The sequence below is a fragment of the Aegilops tauschii genome, chromosome 7, assembly GCF_002575655.3.
Source record: "Aegilops tauschii subsp. strangulata cultivar AL8/78 chromosome 7, Aet v6.0, whole genome shotgun sequence".
Lineage (NCBI taxonomy): Eukaryota > Viridiplantae > Streptophyta > Magnoliopsida > Poales > Poaceae > Aegilops > Aegilops tauschii.
Genome location: NC_053041.3, coordinates 651,842,554 through 651,864,365, shown reverse-complemented (window position 1 = coordinate 651,864,365; position 21,812 = coordinate 651,842,554). Strand labels below are relative to the sequence as shown.

Here is a 21,812-nt window from a genome sequence, read left to right as displayed (position 1 = left end):
ATCACATCCACTGGGCAAAACCACCTATGGAACTAGTTTCAGGGTTGGGGATTCAACTTTTTTATTTTCACAGAAAGATCTTTTTAAAATGTATAGATGAAATCGGGTGGCGCATCCAACCACAAATAGAAGAAGGAGCATTTGCACGCCCTTGACAAGCTAGCACATTAGCTACCATATTAGGCTCTTCGTCGCCAACGTTCGTTTAACGGGAGGAAGCTTCTCGAACACCCCTCCTCCTCCCCCAAGGGCGACTCCTTTCATTGACTTTCTCCCCTCGGCGCTGCTTATCCTGGCAGTGAGCCACCGCCGCGCCTTGAACAATAAATGTTTTGACAAAGCGACACGCCTTCTCCGCCTTGCACCTGGACGCGAAAACGGCACGCTCCGCACCGCGTCACTGACACGCGGTCACCGACCCTACTTGTCGGTGGCGGGCGGCGAGTGGGGCTGCGTGCGTTTCCGGGAGGAGGGAGGGACGGCGTGCTGTTTCGTCGGAAACCCTAGAAACAGGCGATAAATTGGAGGGCACGGATCAAGAAAGCCAGTTTGTGCCTCCATTTTGCAGTTCATCCAGTTCAAAGAAAAGAAAAGGGAAGGCAAAAAAAAAATGGAATCTTTGGTTCAAAAAATGAATCCTTTGCATCCATCCATGTCTTCCATCCATCTTTTCCCCTCCTCGTATTCAATTGAATGCGCCACCGATCCCACCGCCGCCGCCGCCGCCGCCGCCTCCCCAATCCCGTTGGGGCCGCCGGATTCGGTCTGCCCTAGCCCTACCGCCGCCTCCCCCATCCCGTTGGGGCCGGCGGATTCGGCCTGCCCTAGCCCTACCGCCGCCGCCGCCGGCATGGACGACTTCGTGCTCCGGTCCGGCGTGCGCGTGGGGCTGAAGCGCGAGTTCGCCTTCGCCATCGCCTCCCAGGCCGCCCTCGCCCCCTCCCTCGGCCGCACCCGCTCCTCCCGCTCATCCGCCGTCGTCTCCCCCTCCCCCGCCGCCAATCCCAAGCCCTCCCGCTCCTCCAAGCGCTCCCGCCCCTCGGACTCGGCGCCGGCCAAGCGCGCCCGCTCGCGGCCCCCGGATCCGGACCCCGCCGCCGCGGATCCGCCGCGGGATCCTCCTCCTCCCCCCGACGGCGCCGACGCCCCGTTCTCTGCCATCGCAAACGGGCCCCAACTGCCTCCCGCCGGCGCCGACGGGGATGCGCCGCTCGCTGCCGCCACGCCCACCGCAAACGGGCCCCAGCCGCCTCCCGCCGTCGCCGTCGCCGGGGATGAGCCGGTGCTCGCCCTGTTCGCCGCCAACGCGCCCACCGCAAGCGCGCCCCAACCGCCTCCGCAGCAGGGGCAGCAGGAGGAGGCCTTCTTCATCCCGCCGGAGACGCCGCCCAGGCGGGTCACCCGCTCCATGCTCTCCCAGCCCGCCGCCTCCCCCGCCCCCGCCCCCGCCACCGCTCCCCCCCAGCCCGCCAGACCCAAGCCCAAACCCAAACCCAAACCCATGCTCAAACCCAAACCCATGCTCAAACCCAAGCAGGAGCCCGTGGACGAGCCCACCGACCACCTCCAGCCCTACCCCGGGGGACTCGCCGGAGGCGTAGCAAGCCCGGCCTCACCGCGCCGCTTCACCAGGTCGCTCTTGCAACAGGTCAAGCAGCCGCCCACCGACGACGGCGACAACGATGAGTCGGGCACCACCACCGCCAGCAGCTCCCCCTCGCCCTCCCCCAAGAGCACCAAGCGCGGCGCCAGCCTCAAGGCCAAGTCCGAGGGGCCAGATGGAATCCCGAAGAACCTCAGGGAGCTCTTTGCCACCGGCTTGCTCGAGGGCCAGCCCGTCAACTACTTCATGAACAAGGGGAAGGTAAAAGTGCACGTCCTTCTTGCTAGTTCAGTCAGTATGCATTTCAATCAGTTATCAAAGGATTCAGCCAGTAAGTTAAGATGTTTGGGAGGACATGGTTCTAACAATTCGATACAACTCAGACAATGATTCGATTGTTACACATTCTGGCAATAATGAAATGAAACCGAGCATTTGATTCAATTGTTACACATGCTGGTTTCATTGGGCCTGGTTTATGTATCCATTCAAGCATTGCAAGCTTAGGCATACTGAAACTTGTAGGAGATGCGAGTAGCACTTCCCTTTTCTCATCCTAATAATGTTAGTACTGCCTGGTTCCATTTCACTCCTGCTGTAAATTTTGATCAGGAATTTGTTTCTCCTCTCGTTTCAGCGACCAGTGCTCCGTGGAGTCATCAAAGACACCGGCATATTGTGCTCCTGCACTTCATGCAAAGGCCGAAATGTAAGCCCTCCCTCTCTCTTCTGCCATAACACGACCAGTTTGCAATGCCACACCATATGCCAATACCCAACCAATCTGCATGGCTCGCAGGTCGTTTCACCTTTTTATTTCGAGGTGCATGCCGGGAGCCATAAAAAGCGCCCCTCCGATTACATTTTCCTGGAAAGCGGAAATACTCTGCATGATGTATTGAGGGCGTGCACGGATGCTACCGTAGACACACTGGAATCTGCAATACTGGGAGCAATAGGCCCAGTGCCTAAGAAGAGGACAGTGATATGCCAGGACTGCAAAAGTGAGTCCCCCCCTCCACCTCGCTCATCCACATCAAGCTTTGTTTCATTTGATGCTGCAACTTTGGCCAATGTTTTACCTGTTAGGTTCATTCAAAACTTTCCGCGCTGGAAAATTTGCTTCCTTCTGTGATACATGTCTGGAGTCTAAGGAAGCTCAGAGTACGGCAAGGTAATGTCTGAAATATAGTTATTTGGCCATGTGCTCATTCCAGTTTCTCTTCTTCTTCTTCTTCTTCTTCTTCTTCTTCTTCTTCTTCTTCTTCTTCTTCTTCTTCTCTTATTGACCATTTGTTTCTACTGTTGGTATTTAGGCCGAGAGGACGTCCACCGAAGAATCTCTCCCCAGGAACGAAAACCACAAGTGCAGCAAGCCCAACTTCATCATATGGTAGGGCACCTAAAAACACCAAGTCCGACTTCATCTGGCAGGGTATCTAAGAATTTCTCTTCACTCCAGGAGCGAAGACTACACGTGCAGGAAGCCCAACTTCATATGGCAGGGTGCCTAGGAATTTCTACCCAGTAGCCAAGACAATAAGTGCAGCAAGCCCAACTTCATCTGGTAGGGTGCCTAAGAATTTCTCCCCAGGATCCAAGCCTACAAGTGCAGGAAGAATTACAAGAAAGTAGGCTCTGCTGCTTATCAAACTACTTTAGCTTTGTTTCTCCTCGACTTCATCATCTCATTTTTTTTGTTGCTCTATATTATATGTTGTTGCATGCTGCAGGGACCATGGCTTGCACAAGTTGGTTTTCATGAGTGGTGTTTTGGCAGAGGGCACAGACGTCGGCTATTATGTCCAGGGAAAGGTTTACTTCTTATGCAACTTCTTTCTTCAGCCACTCCGGATAAATAAATATTGTATTGTTGTTATTAATACTGTTATTGACTAACATTCTAGAGGTTGCTGGATGGCCACATAAAGGAACATGGAATCTATTGTTATTGCTGCAACACAGTGGTAAAATAAATTACCATCCCTTCCTTCCATTAGTTTAGTTTAGATACATGAAACAACTCAGTCAAGGAGTCAGCCTGGACTTGTAATTAGTTCCTTTATTTATGTTAGCGCCATATGCTACTACTGAACCTGACCAGAAATACCGTTGTGCTGGATTAACAGGTTAGCCCTTCACAGTTTGAAGGCCATGCTGGCCGAGCTGCTCGGCGCAAACCGTGAGTTTATTATATTCTTGTAACAATGTATTCTGCTGGGCCCTGTTGTTCATACTCTCAATTCCCTTTGCTAACACTATTGCATGCAGTTACCACAACATATACATTTCCAATGGCGTTTCACTACATGAGCTGTCGGTTTCTCTTTCAAAAGGCCGAAAACCTTCAGAAAAGCAGAACGATGACTTATGCAGCATCTGTTCAGATGGCGGGGAGCTTCTTCTTTGCGACTCCTGTCCGAGAGCTTTTCACAGAGGTAACATCATACATTACGCACCTATATATTATATGCCTAGCCAGTAGGGGGTGCATGTTTCCCAGTTAAGCCAGCTTCCATTCTTCTTGGGTATTCATTCGGGCATGCGACCATCCAGATATTTGTTTGATGGCGGAATCACTGCCTTTACCATGTAGTCACATCGCGATTTAGAGTGTCACAAAAGGCCCCTCACCACTGGTTGTCTTGGATTATTTATTGCAGAATGTGTTGGCTTGTCTTGTGTACCGAAAGGAGCTTGGTGTTGCCGGTATTGTGAAAATAGGCAACAGAGAGAAAGTTATTTGGCATACAACAACAATGCAATAGCCGCTGGGAGGGTCGATGGAGTTGATTCCATCGGACAAATATTTACGCGGTCGATCCGTATTGCCACAGCACCTCAGGGTGCATTTGGTGGATGCGCATTGTGCAAGTAAGCGTCCATCCATCACCCTTGTATGTTCAAGTTCTTGTTCATTATCTTTCCAATACAACCATATAAAACTATCCTCCACAAACAAAGGAAGTAGGTAAAATTGATATCAAATTTCCTTTATGGATTATGGACTGCTGGAGTTATGGATTCCTAATATCTGAATATCAACTTGTTGAGTTCCTTCATTAATTTGCTGTTTCCTACCTGAAAGGAAGTTACAGAATGATTTCATTGGATTCTAAGTCTCACTGCATCTGATCTAGGATTCAGGATACTCACTTGTTATTTAAACTATATGCTGTCCATTTGGCTCTCTGATGCTCCAACAAGCCTTTTCGTCTTTTGCTTTTGCAGGCAACATGATTTTGGCAAAAAGAAATTTAGCGAACGAACTGTGCTGCTCTGTGATCAAGTAAGTTCATCAATCACATCCATCCATGATATGCCTGTATTGAGTTGTCATGCTGTTTTTTAGCTGCGGCAACCTCATTTTGTGATAAACTGTCAACTGTGTGTTGCTATTTGTTCAGTGTGGGAGGGAATATCATGTTGGATGCCTGAAAGAACACAACATGGCTGACTTGACGGTGATTTCCCTAGCCCGATATATTCTGAAATTTTTGTATAATAAAAACGAAGAAGTATATTAATGGGTTGACTGCTGCAGGCATTGCCCGAGGGAGCATGGTTTTGTTCCACTGTATGTGTGGAGATCTGCGAGGCACTGAAAGACCTGGTCAGTCGTGGAGCAGAACCTGTTCCTGCCGTGGATGTCGATCTCATAAAGAAGAAGCGTGCGGAGAAAGGTTTGGACGACGATGGCGACCTTGATGTTAGATGGAGGGTTTTGAGGGACAAAAGTTCTGAAGATAGTAAAGTGGTGCTGTCCAAGGCGGTTGGTATTTTCCATGTAAGTTCCCGTGGCTTCTTGAGTTGCCGGTCCCTTTGATTGTGTGCAACCAAACCAATGATACATCCTAGCCTAGTTATGGGTGGTGTGGGCTAATTTTTCTAATGCACTTTTGCAGGAATCATTTGATCCTATCATCCAAGCTGGGACCGGGCGAGACCTGATTCCAGCCATGGTCTATGGGTATGCCATTTACGCGTACCATACTTGAGCGTAAGTTGCAGGCACAAGACACCTAAGTCGTATGATGTTTCTCGTTTCAGGAGGAGCGTAAGGGATCAAGATTACACAGGGATGTACTGTGCGGTGTTAACTGTCGGGTAAACTTTTTTTTCTTTCTCCTCTGGGTGTTGTATTTGGCAAAAGGAAAATGGTAGTCTGAACCAACTGTCGGGTTGTGTTGATGCAGCAAGACGGTGGTTTCTGCTGGACTCTTCCGTGTCATGGGCAACGTAGCCGCGGAGCTCCCCTTGGTCGCGACGAGCAGGGATAACCAAGGCTTGGTAAGTCGATACCTATTATATTATTATCCGTGTAAACAAGTGATACCTGTTTGGCTGTTTGTAGCCAAAAGAAGGGGAAAAAAAAGAACCGTACCTAGAGCAGTAAACCAAGCAAGTAATAAAGCTGTGAACCAACTAATGACTGTGTGAGCATGCATGCAGGGGTACTTCCAGGCGCTGTTTGCGTGCATCGAGCGGCTGCTGTCGTCCCTGAAGGTGAAGCACTTTGTGCTGCCGGCGGCGGAGGAGGCGGTGTCGATCTGGACGCAGCGGTTTGGGTTCGGCACGATAACCCAGGACAAGGTGTGTCATGTCTGTCGCCTGCCTTTTGCAGTCGTCCTCTGTCATGTCACGCACGCGTTGGTAGATAGAAGGGAGGTTGCTCGCTGATGTGTGTGTGTGAAAATATCTTGTGGTGTGTTGCAGCTGCTGGAGCACCTCAAGGGCGGGCGACCGACGGTGTTCCACGGCACGTCGACCCTGCACAAGCCTGTCCCGGTGGCTGAGGCGGAGGCGCGGGTGCCTGAGGAGGAGGAAGAAGCGCGGGTGCCCGAGGAGGAGGAGGAAGAAGAGCCGATGCCCGAGGAGGAGGAAGAAGAGCCGGTGCCGGTGGGCTCGGAGTGAGGAGGAGCTAGGAGGAGTTGTTTCTCTGTTATTTTGGGAGGGGGGGAGGATGGATTTGTAATGGTGTAATGTAGAGACAGAGACAGGGATTTTCCTTGATTTTGGTTTGGTTTGGTACTGCGCTGCGCTGTGGTGTGCAGCTAGTCTAGTCTAGTCTAGTCTCAGTCTAGTTCTAGTAGGAAGGATATGGATATGGATATGGTGTGGGTTTTGTTCAAGGAAGGGTGGTATGGTAGTGGTGTGGTGTGGTGGATTTATGTTGATCCTTCCTTCCTTCCTTCCTTCCTAGATGATAGTTAGGCAGAGGAAGAGGAAGAGGAGGAATGAAACTGTGAGCATTCAGTCAGAAGCATACATCAGAATTTAAGGAACCCTACATGCATGCATCCATCAGAAGCACATCTAGTATTAATTTGAGGAATGAAACACATCTAGAACGCATAATACAAATCATATTCTTCAAAAAGAGCCTTCCTTCCTTCCTTCCTTGACTGAACCCAATCTGCCTTGTCTAACATTACAATTTCACATTAACCCATTTCATTTGGCTAGCAATATTTATAGCATCTAACATTTCTCTAACATCTGTCTTGACTTATCATTTCTAATACTAACAACCACTAATATCATTACTATCATTACTTTTTCAAAAAAGCTGCTGCATCTGTACTATCATTCTAGTGTTCATATTGAGAATTCCAGCAGCCCATTTGAGTTTTTCTTGTACATTCAAAAAGCCAGTGCTACTAGTCAATACAAGAAGAGCAAATCTCACAAAAGTTTCTCTCATGCCACCAGCGCCAAAGTAATAACCAAGTCTTTAACTTAATGTCATGCTCAACTTCTTTAGTGACTAGACTACTGGGACAACAGATTTGTAATCTAATTCAGTCAACCACTAGTGAACTGAGAACAGATTTAAAAAAAAAATCCTACTAATAACTAGATTAAATCACACAACGAAGCAACAAAAGAGAAACCACTTTGACTCATACTATACAACAATGTTGATTAAGCCGCTGAACTGCAGGGGCCGGCCACTAATACGTGCTACTCCCTCCCCCCGTAAAGTAAAGAAATATAAAAGCGTTTAGATCACTAGGGGGCTATAACGTAGCTCCGCCATTGATCCAGATGTGTGGCCTGGGCGGCGTCGAAGAACTCCTCACCCAGGAATGGGGCTACTGCCTCGGCGGGAGCCCAGTCCATTGGCAGAGCGACGAAGGCCGGCATCGCAGGTGCCTGGTAGGCTAGGTGGACGGCCGCGGGCGTGTTGCTTGATCTAGCGCGGCAGGGCCAGGGTAATACTGACGACCACGGCGGCCGTTGCCTAGGCCCCAAGGGTGATCTGTGTCGTCTGGCAGATGGACGGATTTTCCGTCCGATGAAACGAACAAGTGCAGAGGCAATGTTGTGCAGGTTCATCCCTGCCATCTTACCTTCTCTCTCGCTGTTCGTGCTCTGTTGTTAGAGGCTGATAACGTGTAAGAATTCGTGAGAATACTTGTGTCATTGGTAGTTGGGCAAAGCCCTTTATATACAAGGATTAGTGCCTCAATCCGTCATCGAGAAGGCCTCCGTACGAACGATCGCGTTTGAACACTAATAACTGTAGTATTTACGCTAATCCTAATGACGGCTCGCTATGACGGTTCAGTAGGGACACGTCGTTTGATTCTTAACAGCGTTGCAGGGTAGTTGGGCTGGCAGAATCATATTGCTAAGCTTTTTGCGGGATGGATGATCGCGTATGTTTTGGCCTGCAAAGTTTAGATCACTAGGGGGGGCATGTGTGCGTGTTTATATCAATATAAAATCATAGTATGTGAGAGCATTTGATTTCTACATCAACCAATCAAATGTTAGACCAACTCTAGCTGATTCGACATATTATGGCCCTGGTCGTTGAAATAAACCGAGGGCCAAAATGAAACTCTAGCATAGTCATTATAAATTGTGGATGGAGCAAAGCGGCTCGGCATCGGCGCACTTACTCCATCCACATTGGAGGGCGGTGATCTATTTATTTTTATACTTGCATAATAAAAAAAGCAAAAAAAAAGGAAGAAGACCAGCACTAGTTGATGTGCCGCTGACCTGCGAGGCCCGCTCCTCCGCTGGCCAGTTTGATCAAACCAAAACCAGATCAGACCGGCCAGCGGAGGCAAGGAAGGAAGGAAGGAAGGAAGGAAAAGACGCCACTTTTGCTTCCTCCGCATTCCGTCCGTCCGTCCGCATCAACCAGTGCCTCTCTTTTGCCTCCTTGCAGACCGGCCAGCAGAGCAAAGAGGCAAGGAAGGAAGGAAGCAAGGAAAAGACGCCACTTTTGCTTCTCCCCTGTTCCATTCCGTCCGTCCTCACCGTCGCTGTCGCCGTCGCCATGGGCTCCTCCCCGCCGCCACCACCGACGACGACCGTTACCAAGGTACCTCCCCCTCCTCCTCCTCCCTCCCTTTCTTCTCCGACAAGAACAAGCCTGGCGAGCCGAGCCCCCTCCCGCTCCGACGATGCCCTCCTCTCCTCCCCTCCCTTCCCCTCCCCTCCCACCGACGAGAGGAGAGGAGACGCCGACGTCGGAGCAGAGGCATTCCCCGCTCCCAGCCCTCTGCTTCGCTCTGCTCCGACGAGGGTTTTGTGACGATCAGATCAAATTAATCTCCAATCCAATCTGTCGGTCCATGGGATGGGATGGGATGGGGGCGCAGACCCGATGTGGGAGAGGCGGACGGACGCGAGGATCCTGGTCCGCGACGCCGACGCCGGCCGCATCATCGGCAGCGCGGGGTCCTCCATCGCCGCCATGGAGAAGGAGGCCAGCTCCGGCGCCCGCATCACGCTCCCTGCCAGGGACCAGCTCCTCGCCGGCACGGACCGCCGCGTCGTCTTCCACTCCGGCCCCTTCCGCGCCGTCATGGACGCCGCCGACCTCCTCCTCCACAAGATCCCCCGCTACCAGGTGAGTAAATAGCAAAAAACTACCAGTTTACAGGCTAGGGTTCCAAAAAACTACCAACTTTTAATTTTTCTCAAAAACCTACCAGTCGCGTGGTTCGCTGTTTCAAAAAACCCAAAACACCCGTGACTAGTGATTTAACCCTTTTTCTGACCGTCTGGACCCACATGTCAGGCCACCTGGCCACGCGCGCTCACGGCGCGGCCGTTGACGGCCGTTAGCCCGTGCGGTCCGGTCGGAACCGAAGCCGCCGGTCGGTCGCACTCGCTCTCCCTCTCACCCTCACTCTCCCCCCGCACTGACCTAGGTTGGCGATGGCGGCGCCGCAGCGAAATGGCGTCGGCGGCGAGCTTTTGAGGCAAGGCGTCACCGGCGAGGAGGGCGGTGGACATTCAGTGGTTCACGCATGGCTAGGCAGCTCTAGCTTCCCAACGCAGCGGTCGCCGCGGCCATCACCGCCCGTGGCTCAGGTGGATCGAGAGAGCTCAGATCCGGAAGTCCGCGCTGCTAGGGCAGTGGCCAAGTCCATCCACGCGGATCCAGATGGCGGCCACAGGTGGGCGTCCACGTTTGGTGGAGTGAGGTAAGAAATTTCAGTAGCAGTTAATTGAGATTTTAAAATTAGGGTTAGAAGATGATAGTTTTAGGTTTAGTTAGGTTTAGAAGATAGTGCAGTATTGGGAATGAGCAGTGTAATTGTTTGTTGGCATGCTTATGCATCTTAGTAATGTTCAGTACATTTCATCATTGTTTTAAGCTTCAGTTAATTGAAAAATAAATGTTTGTCAATTAAATCTCCTACAGCTTAGATGAAGACATTTGGGAAATGAGGCTGCATTTCTAAGGAGCAGATAATATGGAGAGAAAGTATTCAGTTTCTTCAGATATTAGTTATCTGACCATATTAGCATTGGCTGAGTTGGAGGGGTATGGAATGGAGGCTTTTCTGACTTATGTAAAGGAAGAGGGAAAGGGCTTGGAGGGGGTGGAGGTCCTGGATAGTGAGGAGGCATTAGAGCAAATGCTTGACTTATTTGTTGATAAGAAGATCCTGAACATCACTGTCGGAAAGCCTACTGATCCAAGCCCAGCAGATGTTAATATGGATCACAGCTTGCTTGAGGAACAGATTCCCATTAGTAATGTTGGTGAGGAAGTTGTTTATAGTGTTTCCCAACAAGGTGTCCTGTATCCACTCCAGAATGCAACTTTGGCACCAGAAATCCCTGAGGAGCCCTATCTTAACACACAACATAGTTGTAATTTGAACAAGGGGAAAAATGTTGTGGAAGAAGAAGAAGATGTAGAAGTAGAACATGAGGAAGATGGAGATGAAGATGAAGATGAGATGGACAAATCTTCTTCAGATTTTGAGTTTTTTAGGGGTGATTACAAAGGGCAGACAATATCATACAAGGCTTGGTGTAGGTGTAGGAGATATACCCTAGAGGCAATAATAAATGTTATTGATTATCTCCCTGTTCATAATTATGTTTATGTTCCATGCTATAACTGATGTGGTTCCCGAGCCCGTATATCCATAAAGGCTCTGGGGAGAACCCATATGCACGTGTGGAATAATAAACGGTAAAATGTATTACTAGTCGTGCCTCTAAGACTAGCTCAAGTGTTGCATGATGATTATGTTTTCCCAATCATGGGCATGTCTATGCCAAGCAACTTTGAGGGCACAATGTCAGGAAGGACATTTGTGTTGAATCGACCCGAATTGATGTTATGCTATGAGATACATTCGTCACAAGTTAATGGTTTATAACACAGAGATAGTTAATGTTTGCATAATTCCTTAGACCATGAGAGTATCGAGTTTCTTCATGCTTGCTTCATGAACTTTGGGGTTTGTTAAACGTCATCCGTAACTGGATGGCTATTACGGCGGCTTACGGGTTCATGAGAAAGTATGTTAAGTAACTTGATAGCTCGAGATTGGGATTTGCTCCTCCGACGATGGAGAGATATACTCGGGCCCACTCGGTGTTACGGTGTCCATCATCGTCTGGCCAGACACTTTGTGATTTGATCACGGGGATGCCGGAACACGAAACGAGAAAAGAGAACAAAACCGGTAATGAGGTAACTTGCATAGTGGACAAAGTGTTGGCCCACGGGGATGCAATAAATCTCACCTCAGGTGTTTGTGATATATCGTGAAGCAACAGGAATAGCTCACCTCAACTGGAGGTTCACTCGAATATTCATTCGTGTGGGTATAGGGGTCAATATGGGTGTCCACGGCTCCGATGTTGATCGTTGATCGGAAGGGGTTCTAGGTCATGTCTATACTTCACCGAACCTATAGGGTCACACGCTTAAGGGTCATCTATCTGCTGAATACTAGACAGGGAGTCTGAGAGAAAATCACCGAAAAAGTTTCGGACACCGAAAAGTTTCGGACAGCGGAATCATACCGCAGAGAGAGGTCACCGGATGAGTTTCGGTGAAACCGAAAAAGTTGTTTCGGGGTATGCCATTAAGTCAAAATGGTTTCGGCACATGCCTGATAATTCTTGGAGGGTGCCAGAATCATTCTGGAAACTTTTTGGAATTTTCAGAAATAAAAACCGAAAATGTTTCGGAGCTGCCGGTACCGCTTTGGCTGTTTTTCGCAGATGAAATTCACTAATCTGAAATTGTTTCAGAACGAATCCAAAATCATTTTAGTGGGTACTGGAATTATTCTAAGACCCACAGAAATATTTTCGGATTTTGTGGACGCGAAAAATTGTCTTCATGAATAGTGAAAACGCATTCTTGTTTGCTTTTCGCAGATGAAAATTACTAAACCGAAATTGTTTCGGAACGCGTTGAAAATTATTTTAGTGGGTACTGGAAATGTTCTGAGCCCACATAAATATTTTCAATTCGAACGGATGCTGAAAAATGTCGTCATGAATAGTGAAAGTGCTTTTTGCTTGGCTTCTTGGAGAAGCCACCTTGAGGGCCTTTTTGGTATTTCCCCCTTGGCTTCTTGGAGAAGCCACCCTTGGGCTTGGCCTATAAATAGGGGTGGAGGGGGCTGCCTAAAGGATCATCCCTTCTCACATACATGCCATTGCAATGATCTGGCTTCTTCTCTCCCTCCCAGCGAAATAGTTTCGTAGAGCCGAAAGGCTGTCTGGGTTCCGGCAGGAACTAGTTCTGGACGGCGAAGCCCTGCCGGATAGCTGACACCGTATGTGTGCAACTCTGTAGAGAGGTCGTAGTTTCGATCTTAGTGCCCTGAGGGGCTGTTCGAGTGTGCCTCCCGAAGGGCTGTCCAAGTGACGGTCCGAGTTCTATGGGTCCTCCCGGAGGGCTGTCCGAGTGACCGTTCGAGTCTCGAAGGTCCTCCCGAAGGGCTGCCCGCGACACCGTCCGGGGGACTGTTCGACCGCCTCCCGGAGGGCTGTCCGTATGGGTGATGAGGGTATACATCCTCGCGGTTGGGAGGTTGTAAATCCTAGCTGCGGGGATCTGCACCGCCGATCGTCATCGACTCTACTTCCCGCTGCGCTATGAGTCGGTAACGAAAAAGATCAAACCTTGTATGCAGTCTCCATAGTGGTCCTGGGCTGGTGCGTAGGTCAGAAATTTTTTGTTTTCTGCTACGTTACCCTACAGTAGGGGTGAAGATGAGGCTGGCACAGGGACAAGTTATAAGCCTAGGGAAGAGGAAGATACTGCAGAGCACTATTGTGGAGCAAACTCAGAACCATCCGAGTTTTGGGAGGAAGACCAAATCCTTTCTGAACATGAAGAACCCTCAGTTGTACCAGAGAAAGGAGCAAAGAAGCTTAAGCCTGTCAGAAAACCAGGCCCAACTATCAACTCACACAGTGAGCCTGAAAACATCAAGTTTGAAGATTTTGTGCCTGAACCTGATGAATACTGCTTTCCAGGTGATTTTGGCCTTAGTGATGAAGAAGAAGTTCCAAGGTTGCCTTCTGGTAGGAAGAGAAGGTTGAAGAAGAGGAAGGAGAGGAGGTGGTATGATCCATCAGTCCCTGATGCACATGAGTAGTTTGCATTGCATTTTTGCTTCCTAAATGTTGTGGAGTTCAGAGAAGCACTAAGAAATTTCCATGTCAGGACACTTAGGAATTTTGAGTATCACAGAAATGAACCAACTAGGGTTATTGCTTGGTGCTCTGATAGAAAGCAAGGTTGTCAGTTTTACATAGTGGCCTCTAGAATAGCTAATGAGTCAACTTTCAGCATCAAGAAGATGAATTTGAATCACACTTGTGGAGCAAGTGGAGAGAGCACCAAGGTTACAGTCAATTGGGTTGCCAAGGTTTGTGAGGATACCATTAGATCAAACCCTGGAGCTGGTGTTGAGACAATTCTGTCATACACAAAGAAAACATTTGGTGTTCATGTGCCTAAAAGCTTGGCATATAGGGCAAGGAAGCAAGCACTTGAAGTTGTGCAAGGAGATCACAAACTCCAATATCACAGACTAAGGGACTATCTCCAGTGTGTGCTAGATACTAATCCAGGCAGTAGATGCATAGTGACAACAAAAGAGGACCTAGAAAATCCAGCTCCTACCCCCCAGGTTTCACTACATGTACTACTGCCTTTTTGCATGCAAAGAGGGCTTTCTAAATGGATGCAGGCCATTCATAGGTACATGATCCTTACACATATATCTAAGATGGTTGCATTCATGTTATTTACAACTAATGTGATCATATTTCCAGGTTTAGATGGTTGCTTCATCAAGCTCAGCACTGGACAACAAATATTGGCAGCTACTGGCAGGGATGGGAACAACAACATCTTCCCCATTGCATTTGGTGTTGTTAACAAGGAAGAGACAGACAGCTGGACATAGTTTCTCACACAGCTTAGAACTGTTATTGGGAGTGGGAACAAGTTTGGCAAGTACACAATTATGTCTGACAGACAAAAGGTATGTGCTCCACTTCTCTTGACCACCACACTTTAAACTTACCATCATACTTAGCCATCATTCTAAGCCATCATAATTAACAGGGATTGTTGAATGCAATCAATGATGTATTCCCTGACTCCCCACAAAGGTTTTGTCTTAGACATATATATGCCAACTTCCAATCTGCTGGTTTTAGAGGGGAGGAACTCAAGAAACACTTAGATCAAGCTGCCTATTCCTTCACCAAGAATGGTCATGAAAAAGGGATGGAAAATTTGAAGAAAGAAAGTTTTGAAGCTTGGCAGTGGTTGTCACAAATACCAGACCATGCATGGGCTAGATATAAAATGGATACTGTTTGCAAAACTGACCTGGTTGTTAACAACCTTAGTGAAGTTTTCAACAGGGTGATATTGGATGTTAGGAACAAGCCAATCAGGACTATGCTGGAGGGCATGAGAACAAAGTTGATGATCAAGTTTCAGAAAATCAGAGAGAAAACAGAGTCATGCAGATGGGAGATCACACCAACATACTCAGAAATTTTAGAAGAAGCCAAGAAGTGGGCTAAGTATTGTGATGCATACATGGTAGGTCCAGGGATCTGGCAAGTGACTAGTAGCTCTGAGAACACATATTGTGTTAACTTGAACAACCATACCTGTGACTCTAGGAGGTGGGACATGACAGCTGTGCCTTGCAGTCATTCCATTGCTGCAATGCAGAAAGTGAAGCTACATCCTGAAGACTTTGTCAATGCTTTCTTCAAAAAGCCCATGTACTGTGAAACATACAAGCATATAATTTTCCCAGTTCCAGGTCCTAACCACTGGCCTCATACACCTGGAGATGACATATCTCCACCAGTGTTCAAAGAAAAGAAGGGCAAAAAGCAAACTGCCAGAAGGAAAGGTGTATTTGAGGTGCCAGCAAAAAAGGACACCTCAAGAATTGGTACTGTCACATGTAGCAATTGCAAGAAGCAGGGTCATAGGTTCAACAATTGTGGTGACCCTTTGAAGCCTAAGTTTCAGATGAGGATGAACAAGCACCAGGTCATTTGAGGCCATGTTTCATTTCAGATTATTGTCTCATTTCATTGTTAAATTTCTTACAATGTTTCTTAATTGTGTTGGAAAATAGAGCAAATTACTCTCAAGCTGGTTCTTCTATGGCTACAAATGCTCAGAGGCCTCCAAGAGTACCTGCTGCTACTACACCTGAACCAAGACCAGCTACAGCAAGAGCTACAACTTCTGCACCTTCACTAGCTCCAGTTGCTACTTCTAGGAGAAAAAAGGGCTGCTTCAACTATTACAGCAGCAATTGCACAAGGAGCACCAGCTAAGAGGAGCAGGCCTAAAACTTCTTCTGCTGCTAACACTTCTTCTGCTGCTAAGAACACCAGATCTTCAAGTGCCCAGAGAAGAACTTTCATTGCACCAAGGCAATCAAATTCAACTGTTGTCTAGGAGGGGTCAAAGAGGATCAGGAAGCCAAGTGGGAGGCTGAAAGACTATTTTTATGCAAGTGGTAACTAGCTCTTGGATTTGGGTAACTTGAGTTCATTTGGTATGGTTCTGTTTGTGTCAGTGAACAAATATGGATGGATTTGGGTCTACTATGGTCTGTAATGACTATACTTTATTTTGTTTCAGAGATATTCAGTCAGTTGACCTACCATGGTTTGTAATAACTACTATGCAGTGTGTTCATTCAGACAGTCATTCATGTGTCGATTCAGTCAGTACATTTTAGTCAGTGTATCTTCTGTCAGTTAATTCAGTCAGTACATTTCATATCCACTGCATAATTTCATTGAGAGTAGCATAAATACATAGATACATTGGTTCAGAGTAGCATCAAACACCAGTTATTACATAGAATAGAGTAGATCTTACATAGTACACCAGATCTTACATAGAACACCAACATAGAAAGATAGATAGATAGGTACATAGATGGATGAGATGAGATTGACATATCAGTCATAGCGCTCGAAGAAACGGACCCACTTGGCCCTAGTTGCTGGATGAGGAGCCATGACTGCCCTCATCCTTGCCCACCTAATGATCTCCATGAATGACCTTCCCCTGCCACCAGTGAAAACCAGCTCTAGTTCTTCATCATTGCACTTCTCCAGTACCTTGTCGGAGAGTCGGCGGTTGAACTCCTCTTGCTGCTCATCCTGGGCCGCCTCTAGTGCCCTCTGCCTGCGCCTCCTCCTCCTCCTCGGTGCTGCTGCTGCTGTCCTAACCTCCACAGCCTCCCCCTCTTCCTCTGTGACATGTCCCATGTCAAGATCCATCTGTAGGGTTTCTTTTGGGTGGCGGCTGGTGGAGTCACTGGGAAAGGGTGGGGGTGGGGAGGGGTTTATATTGACAGATGGATGGGGTTGGGTTTAGTAGGCCTAGGGTTGCATTTGGTCAGAGACTAGTGGGCCACTAAGCCCAATTACCCACAGAAATAATATATGTAGGCTAACAAATAACATATAAAAGATATAAGATCAAGTTGAACACTTAATAGCATACAAGATCCATTTCCACAACTTAGTAGCATAAGAGATCCATTTCCACAACTTAATAGCATAGGAGATCCATTACAAGACTTAATAGCATAGGTGATCCATTACAACTTAACAACATAGGAAATAAGGTTCTTACACTAGGTTAAACTTCACATTCCCCCAAAATGTACACCCATAATCACTTGTAGTCATGCCAGGCCACATCCTTATATAAAGGCCTTTGGATGTACTTCACCAACATATCACAGCAAGTTCAAGACTCAAGGATGGCCTTGATTTGCTCTAACTTCTCCTTGCTGCCATACCCTTCTTTCAGCAGCTCAGCAACAACAAGCTCAAGCTTTTCCTTCTCCTTAAGAACATCTCTGTCAACTTCAACATCCTTCATAGCCTTCCTGGTGTTCTTGATGTATCAGCTTGGCTCTGCAAAATGCACCTCTGCTCTTTTGCAAGTTTGAGCTTTTTCATCTGCACCTTCAACATAGCTTTCTCCTCTAGCTCCTTCTTCTTCTTCTCAAGTTCTTCCTCCCCCACTTGTTTCTGGTACACCTGCTTGTCCACCCTACAATCCTGCCAATCAAACATCTTGGATACATCATCAACAAGCTTGGTGTACTCAATGCAAAGCTTGTCATTTTCAGTCCTAAGCTTGGCCAACTCCCTTTCATGTTCACTCTTAAGCCTGGCCAACTCCTTCTCAAACTTCTCCTTGTCCTGTACCCTTCCAAAGTTCTGCTCATGGAACATCTCCCATAGCTTGCACAAACATCTCTGAAGAACAGTTGGCCAAGGCCCATCAACCCACTCTACAACACCACAATTCACACCATTTTCCTGCATTTATAAATGTGATAAGTTATTACAAATGGACTAGGAGCTTATTTCAATTCCATGATTAACTTGTATAGACTTGATATTTTCTAACAATGCATAACATAAATGAGATATGATAAGTTATTACAATGCCATGATTAAGTTTCCAAAGTAACAAAAATACATATGTGACTGTCATATCAAACAAAGTGCTGCATCATATCAAACATCAGTGAACATACATAGCAGAAAAGTTTATTGGCATCTAACCTGGACTGGACAGCCATAGAAACGCCTTCCTGTTACAGGCCCTTCGAAAGCAACACGCTTAATAGGCCTCATTTGGTGCAAAATGCACTTGGGATGAGCAAGCTCAAGTTGGCCACAGAAAAGGGGCTCCACAGTGGTGTCTGGTTCCTCCTGCAACCAAAATAACCAACAAACACTAGTTTCAATCTCCACTCAACACCAGAATCAACTTGCACAGTTCATTAAACATGAACACTAAAAAAAATCCCCAACTCAGCATGAACCCTAACACTGTACAGAGATGAACCTTAGCTTACATCAATCCTACAATCAAACCCCAGCCTCACTTTTGAACAAGAATCCTACAACAGCAACACTACACTTAGCAAGATCCATGGCGGTAGCCTCGGCCTACTAGCACCTAACCCTAACCCTAGGTGGCAAAGAACTTACCATAAATCCCATGTCCATGCTGACGACCTCGCACTCCTCCTCCGAGCTCGTTTCCTCGTCGTTCCAGGAAGGCATGGCGGCAAGGAGGTCGATGGCGACCGACCTCAAAGACGGCGAGCGGCGGCGAGCTCGTACTGGAGCAGGGGAGTGGGAGCAGGGGAGAGAGCGAGCAGGGGAGTGAGCGAGCAGCGAGTGGGAGCAGGGTGGGGTATTTACCCTGGTTCCGACCGGACCGGACCGCACGGGCTAACGGCCGCGCCATGAGCGCGCGTGACCAGGTGGCCTGACATGTGGGTCCAGACGGTCAGATAAACGGTTAAATCGCTAGTCACGGGCGTTTTGGGTTTTTTGAAACAGCGAACCACGCGACTGGTAGGTTTTTGAGAAAAATTAAAAGTTGGTAATTTTTTGGAACCCTAACCTGTAAACTGGTAGTTTTTTGCTATTTACTCCTACCAGGTACTCCTCTCTAAAGTAACCTGTCAAATGTTCAGGCTCCTCTGCTGTAAACAAAAGGCTCAACATTTCTTTCTTCAGAGTTACTAGTTTTTTTTCCTCTGCTGTGGATGATTCATTGGGTTTGCTTGCTGAAGCAAACGTTCGATTCGGAGACTCTTCCAATCCTCCCTCTGCTGTGGTTGTGGTGGTTGCAGGGCGACAACACGGTGGTGCTGGAGGTGCCCTACGCCTGCTGCGGCACGCTCATCGGCAAAGGAGGGACGCTCATCAAGTATGCTCTGCTCTGCTCTCTTTCCTTCCTTTTCTCATGGCACCACATATCCGCTTGACGTGCTTGCAATCGCTGCCCGGACTACCGCTGAAAATGGGAATCATGAGATTCATTCATTCAGATTCAGAGGGATAACTGTGACAGCTTTGCACCACATTATTTGCAACCTGTTGTATCATCTGACTGATTGTCTGTCCGATGTGGAGTTGTGTATTTTGGATGCCTTGTTTGGAATTGTCATGAAAAACTACACCTATGGAATGCTCCAACAGTGCTGGCTGCCGTTTGTGTTTGTGCACATAAACAGGGCAATGCTCTGCTCTGCTTCTTCCTTTTCACTTCTTGGGAGCATAGCATAGGTGGTTTTAGCGTGTGTTTACTATTTGGAATATTAGCGTGTCTTTACTATTTGGAATATTAGCGTGTGTGTGTTTACTATCTGGGAGCATAAACAGGAGTACTACTTTTCAGTTGTTCTAAGTTTGATGATGATGATATCTGTTCTATTCCCCCTTTTTGTTTTCTTCATCATATAACTAGGTGGTTAGCTCAAGAGTCAAATGCTGGAATCACGGTCTCACACCACCGACTCTGCTACGGTTTCAATGACAGACTGGTTAACATCACTGGTTACTTGGAAGATCAGCTGCAGGCCATATTCCTTATACTCTCCGAGTTGCTTGACGATGTCCACTACTTATCCTCCTACCAAAGTATTAACTTTCATTTCTCTTCTTTTATCCATTCCATTGCCTGCTACTCAATTCATTGCATCTTGTCTGCTTCGAGGCATTTTTGGTTTACTGGATTACTATCTATCTATCTATCTACTTATCAATGGCTTGCAGCAGTAAGATAAGATCGAACCTGAGAAACACGTCGCTTCCTAATCGTTTCCGCCATGCTTTTCGTATCGACATGATCGATCGATTAGTATTATTACAGTTTGCTGGCATTGAGCTGCTAGCTACTAGAGTAGTTCATATCACATTGCCTTTTGCAGTAACTAGTAATTGGCTAATCGCATTTCTGAAATGAAATACTCAGGAGTTGGTTTTCCGCGTTATCATGTTTCAAGCGTTGGGCGTGACGGCGATGGGCAAGATGAGCATGTCGAAAGATACCACAGCAGGGCTGTTGAACTGAGATACAGCTACTCGATCTACATGCTGTGATCCCATCACCCCTTAATCTAGACTGCCTTCTCTTCATGCATTGCATAGTTGTTCTGTTTAATGAAGCTTCTCGGTACATGTCTTGTTAACAAGTGATTTAAAACATGTAAATAGAAAGAGAGGGGAGTTTAGGAGAGCAGGCAAAGAAAAAGGGAGCCGGTTCTGCTCTCTATTGCTGCTCTAATTCTGTAGTAATGTTATCTTGATTTTCTGCGAGAATGTAATCAATGTTAAATGGACAACATTTCCATGCAGAAAATTATAGTGTTGTAAAAATATGGTAGGTCCACCCCTACTGTCTCTGGTGTATTTGATGCTTCATCAGTCAGAAAATTTAAAGCATGTGCTGTCTATTATGTTTGTCTAGAAGAAATATGAAAGGGTTGTCGCCAGTAAATAATCTATTGACAGAATAAGCTGAAATGAAACCGTTGGCTTGACTCCAACCAATCTGTTAGCATGATTTGAATATGCAAATCGTGTGCCTGCACCCAGTTAAGCAAACCCTTGTCCCTTTTTGCTTCATATATCATCATCGTCATCATCATCATTCAGGGACCTTGCCACATTTTCTTTTTCATATATAATACTGGATGCAACCCATTTACTGTTGATGCCCAGTTAACCAACCGGCCGAACCATCTTCTTCTCCTTGGATTCCTCCAGCCCGACACTCCCGTGGGGTCACCTGCCGTCGACGACGGCAGAGACGTACAAGGGACTCTGAGTACGTGGGCGCCGTCATTGGCCGTGGTGGGAGGGTCATCAAGGAGATCCAACAGGTATGATAGTATATATATATATATATATATATATATATATATATATATATATATATATATATATATATATATATATATATGCTTCTCTCCTACGGAGTACATGAGTCACTGCCATTACTCTGGTCCTATATATACATATGGTGAGGGTGTGCTCGAGTGGAGCGAGTAAACCGAATTTGATTGCATTGAGAAGAAGAGGGCGGTGGACGCCTGGGTACTGAGTACTGACTGACTGCAGAGTAGTGTTTTGCCTAATAAGTAATAACTGTGGGTGATGGTTTGGAATGCAGGCTACGGGCGCGTTGATCACGGTGTTCAAGGGGAAGCTCTTACCTGGGATGAGGGAAAGGTGGGTGGGTATGAACAACATACAGCAGGTTTCGGTCAGTGCTGCGCCTGTTGCCTATCTGTGTGTATGTAATCTGACTTGCAATGTGTGTGTGATGTGTGTGGCATGCAGGGAGGTGGTGATCAACGGGACGCGGGAGGCGGTGGATGCCGCAGAGGCGATGATCGCGGAGCACATCTCGTACGCCATGGGTCGCCGCGGGCGGAAGCTGGGTGGCGAGGGGAGGAGGCCTTTTGTGAAGCCAGTGGAGTAGCCTCAGCAGGAGCAATGCAGCAAAGCAGAAGATAGAAATGGTAGTGGTAGTAGAGCAGGAAGGAGACGTTGCAAGTGTTTTTTGGTGGGTTGCGTTGCTTTGCTGGAGTAG

The 21,812-nt window shown here is 47.4% G+C and overlaps 2 protein-coding genes and 1 pseudogene across 2 annotated transcripts; all 3 read left to right on the top strand.

The window, feature by feature from the left end:
* The first annotated feature begins 547 nt into the window (after positions 1–547).
* On the top strand, positions 548–6,893 carry LOC109775867 (uncharacterized). Its single transcript, XM_040395332.3, has 19 exons — positions 548–1,864; positions 2,241–2,312; positions 2,403–2,607; positions 2,693–2,777; positions 2,920–2,996; positions 3,066–3,234; positions 3,337–3,418; positions 3,511–3,570; positions 3,733–3,785; positions 3,875–4,041; positions 4,267–4,477; positions 4,835–4,892; positions 5,011–5,067; positions 5,148–5,390; positions 5,509–5,573; positions 5,654–5,710; positions 5,800–5,893; positions 6,056–6,196; positions 6,320–6,893. Exons 1-19 carry the CDS (start codon positions 611–613, stop codon positions 6,515–6,517), a joined length of 3,348 nt encoding a protein of 1,115 aa, XP_040251266.2. The 5' UTR covers positions 548–610; the 3' UTR covers positions 6,518–6,893.
* Positions 6,894–9,227: 2,334 nt separating this feature from the next.
* On the top strand, positions 9,228–21,701 carry LOC109775868 (protein BTR1-like; annotated as a pseudogene).
* Positions 9,476–14,630, top strand: LOC141026521 (uncharacterized). Its single transcript, XM_073503214.1, has 2 exons — positions 9,476–10,898; positions 13,095–14,630. Exons 1-2 carry the CDS (start codon positions 10,327–10,329, stop codon positions 13,489–13,491), a joined length of 969 nt encoding a protein of 322 aa, XP_073359315.1. The 5' UTR covers positions 9,476–10,326; the 3' UTR covers positions 13,492–14,630.
* Positions 21,702–21,812: the final 111 nt, after the last annotated feature.

Excerpts from the sequence above, each read along its gene's own strand:
- LOC109775867 (XM_040395332.3), top strand. The coding sequence starts at position 611 with ATGGAATCTTTGGTTCAAAAAATGAATCCTTTGCATCCATCCATGTCT. Across the intron at positions 3,235-3,336 it reads GCAGGAAGAATTACAAGAAA|GGACCATGGCTTGCACAAGT; the intron begins GTAGGCTCTGCT and ends TGCATGCTGCAG. Across the intron at positions 4,893-5,010 it reads CTGTGCTGCTCTGTGATCAA|TGTGGGAGGGAATATCATGT; the intron begins GTAAGTTCATCA and ends CTATTTGTTCAG.
- LOC141026521 (XM_073503214.1), top strand. The coding sequence starts at position 10,327 with ATGGAGAGAAAGTATTCAGTTTCTTCAGATATTAGTTATCTGACCATA. Across the intron at positions 10,899-13,094 it reads TCATACAAGGCTTGGTGTAG|GGGTGAAGATGAGGCTGGCA; the intron begins GTGTAGGAGATA and ends ACCCTACAGTAG.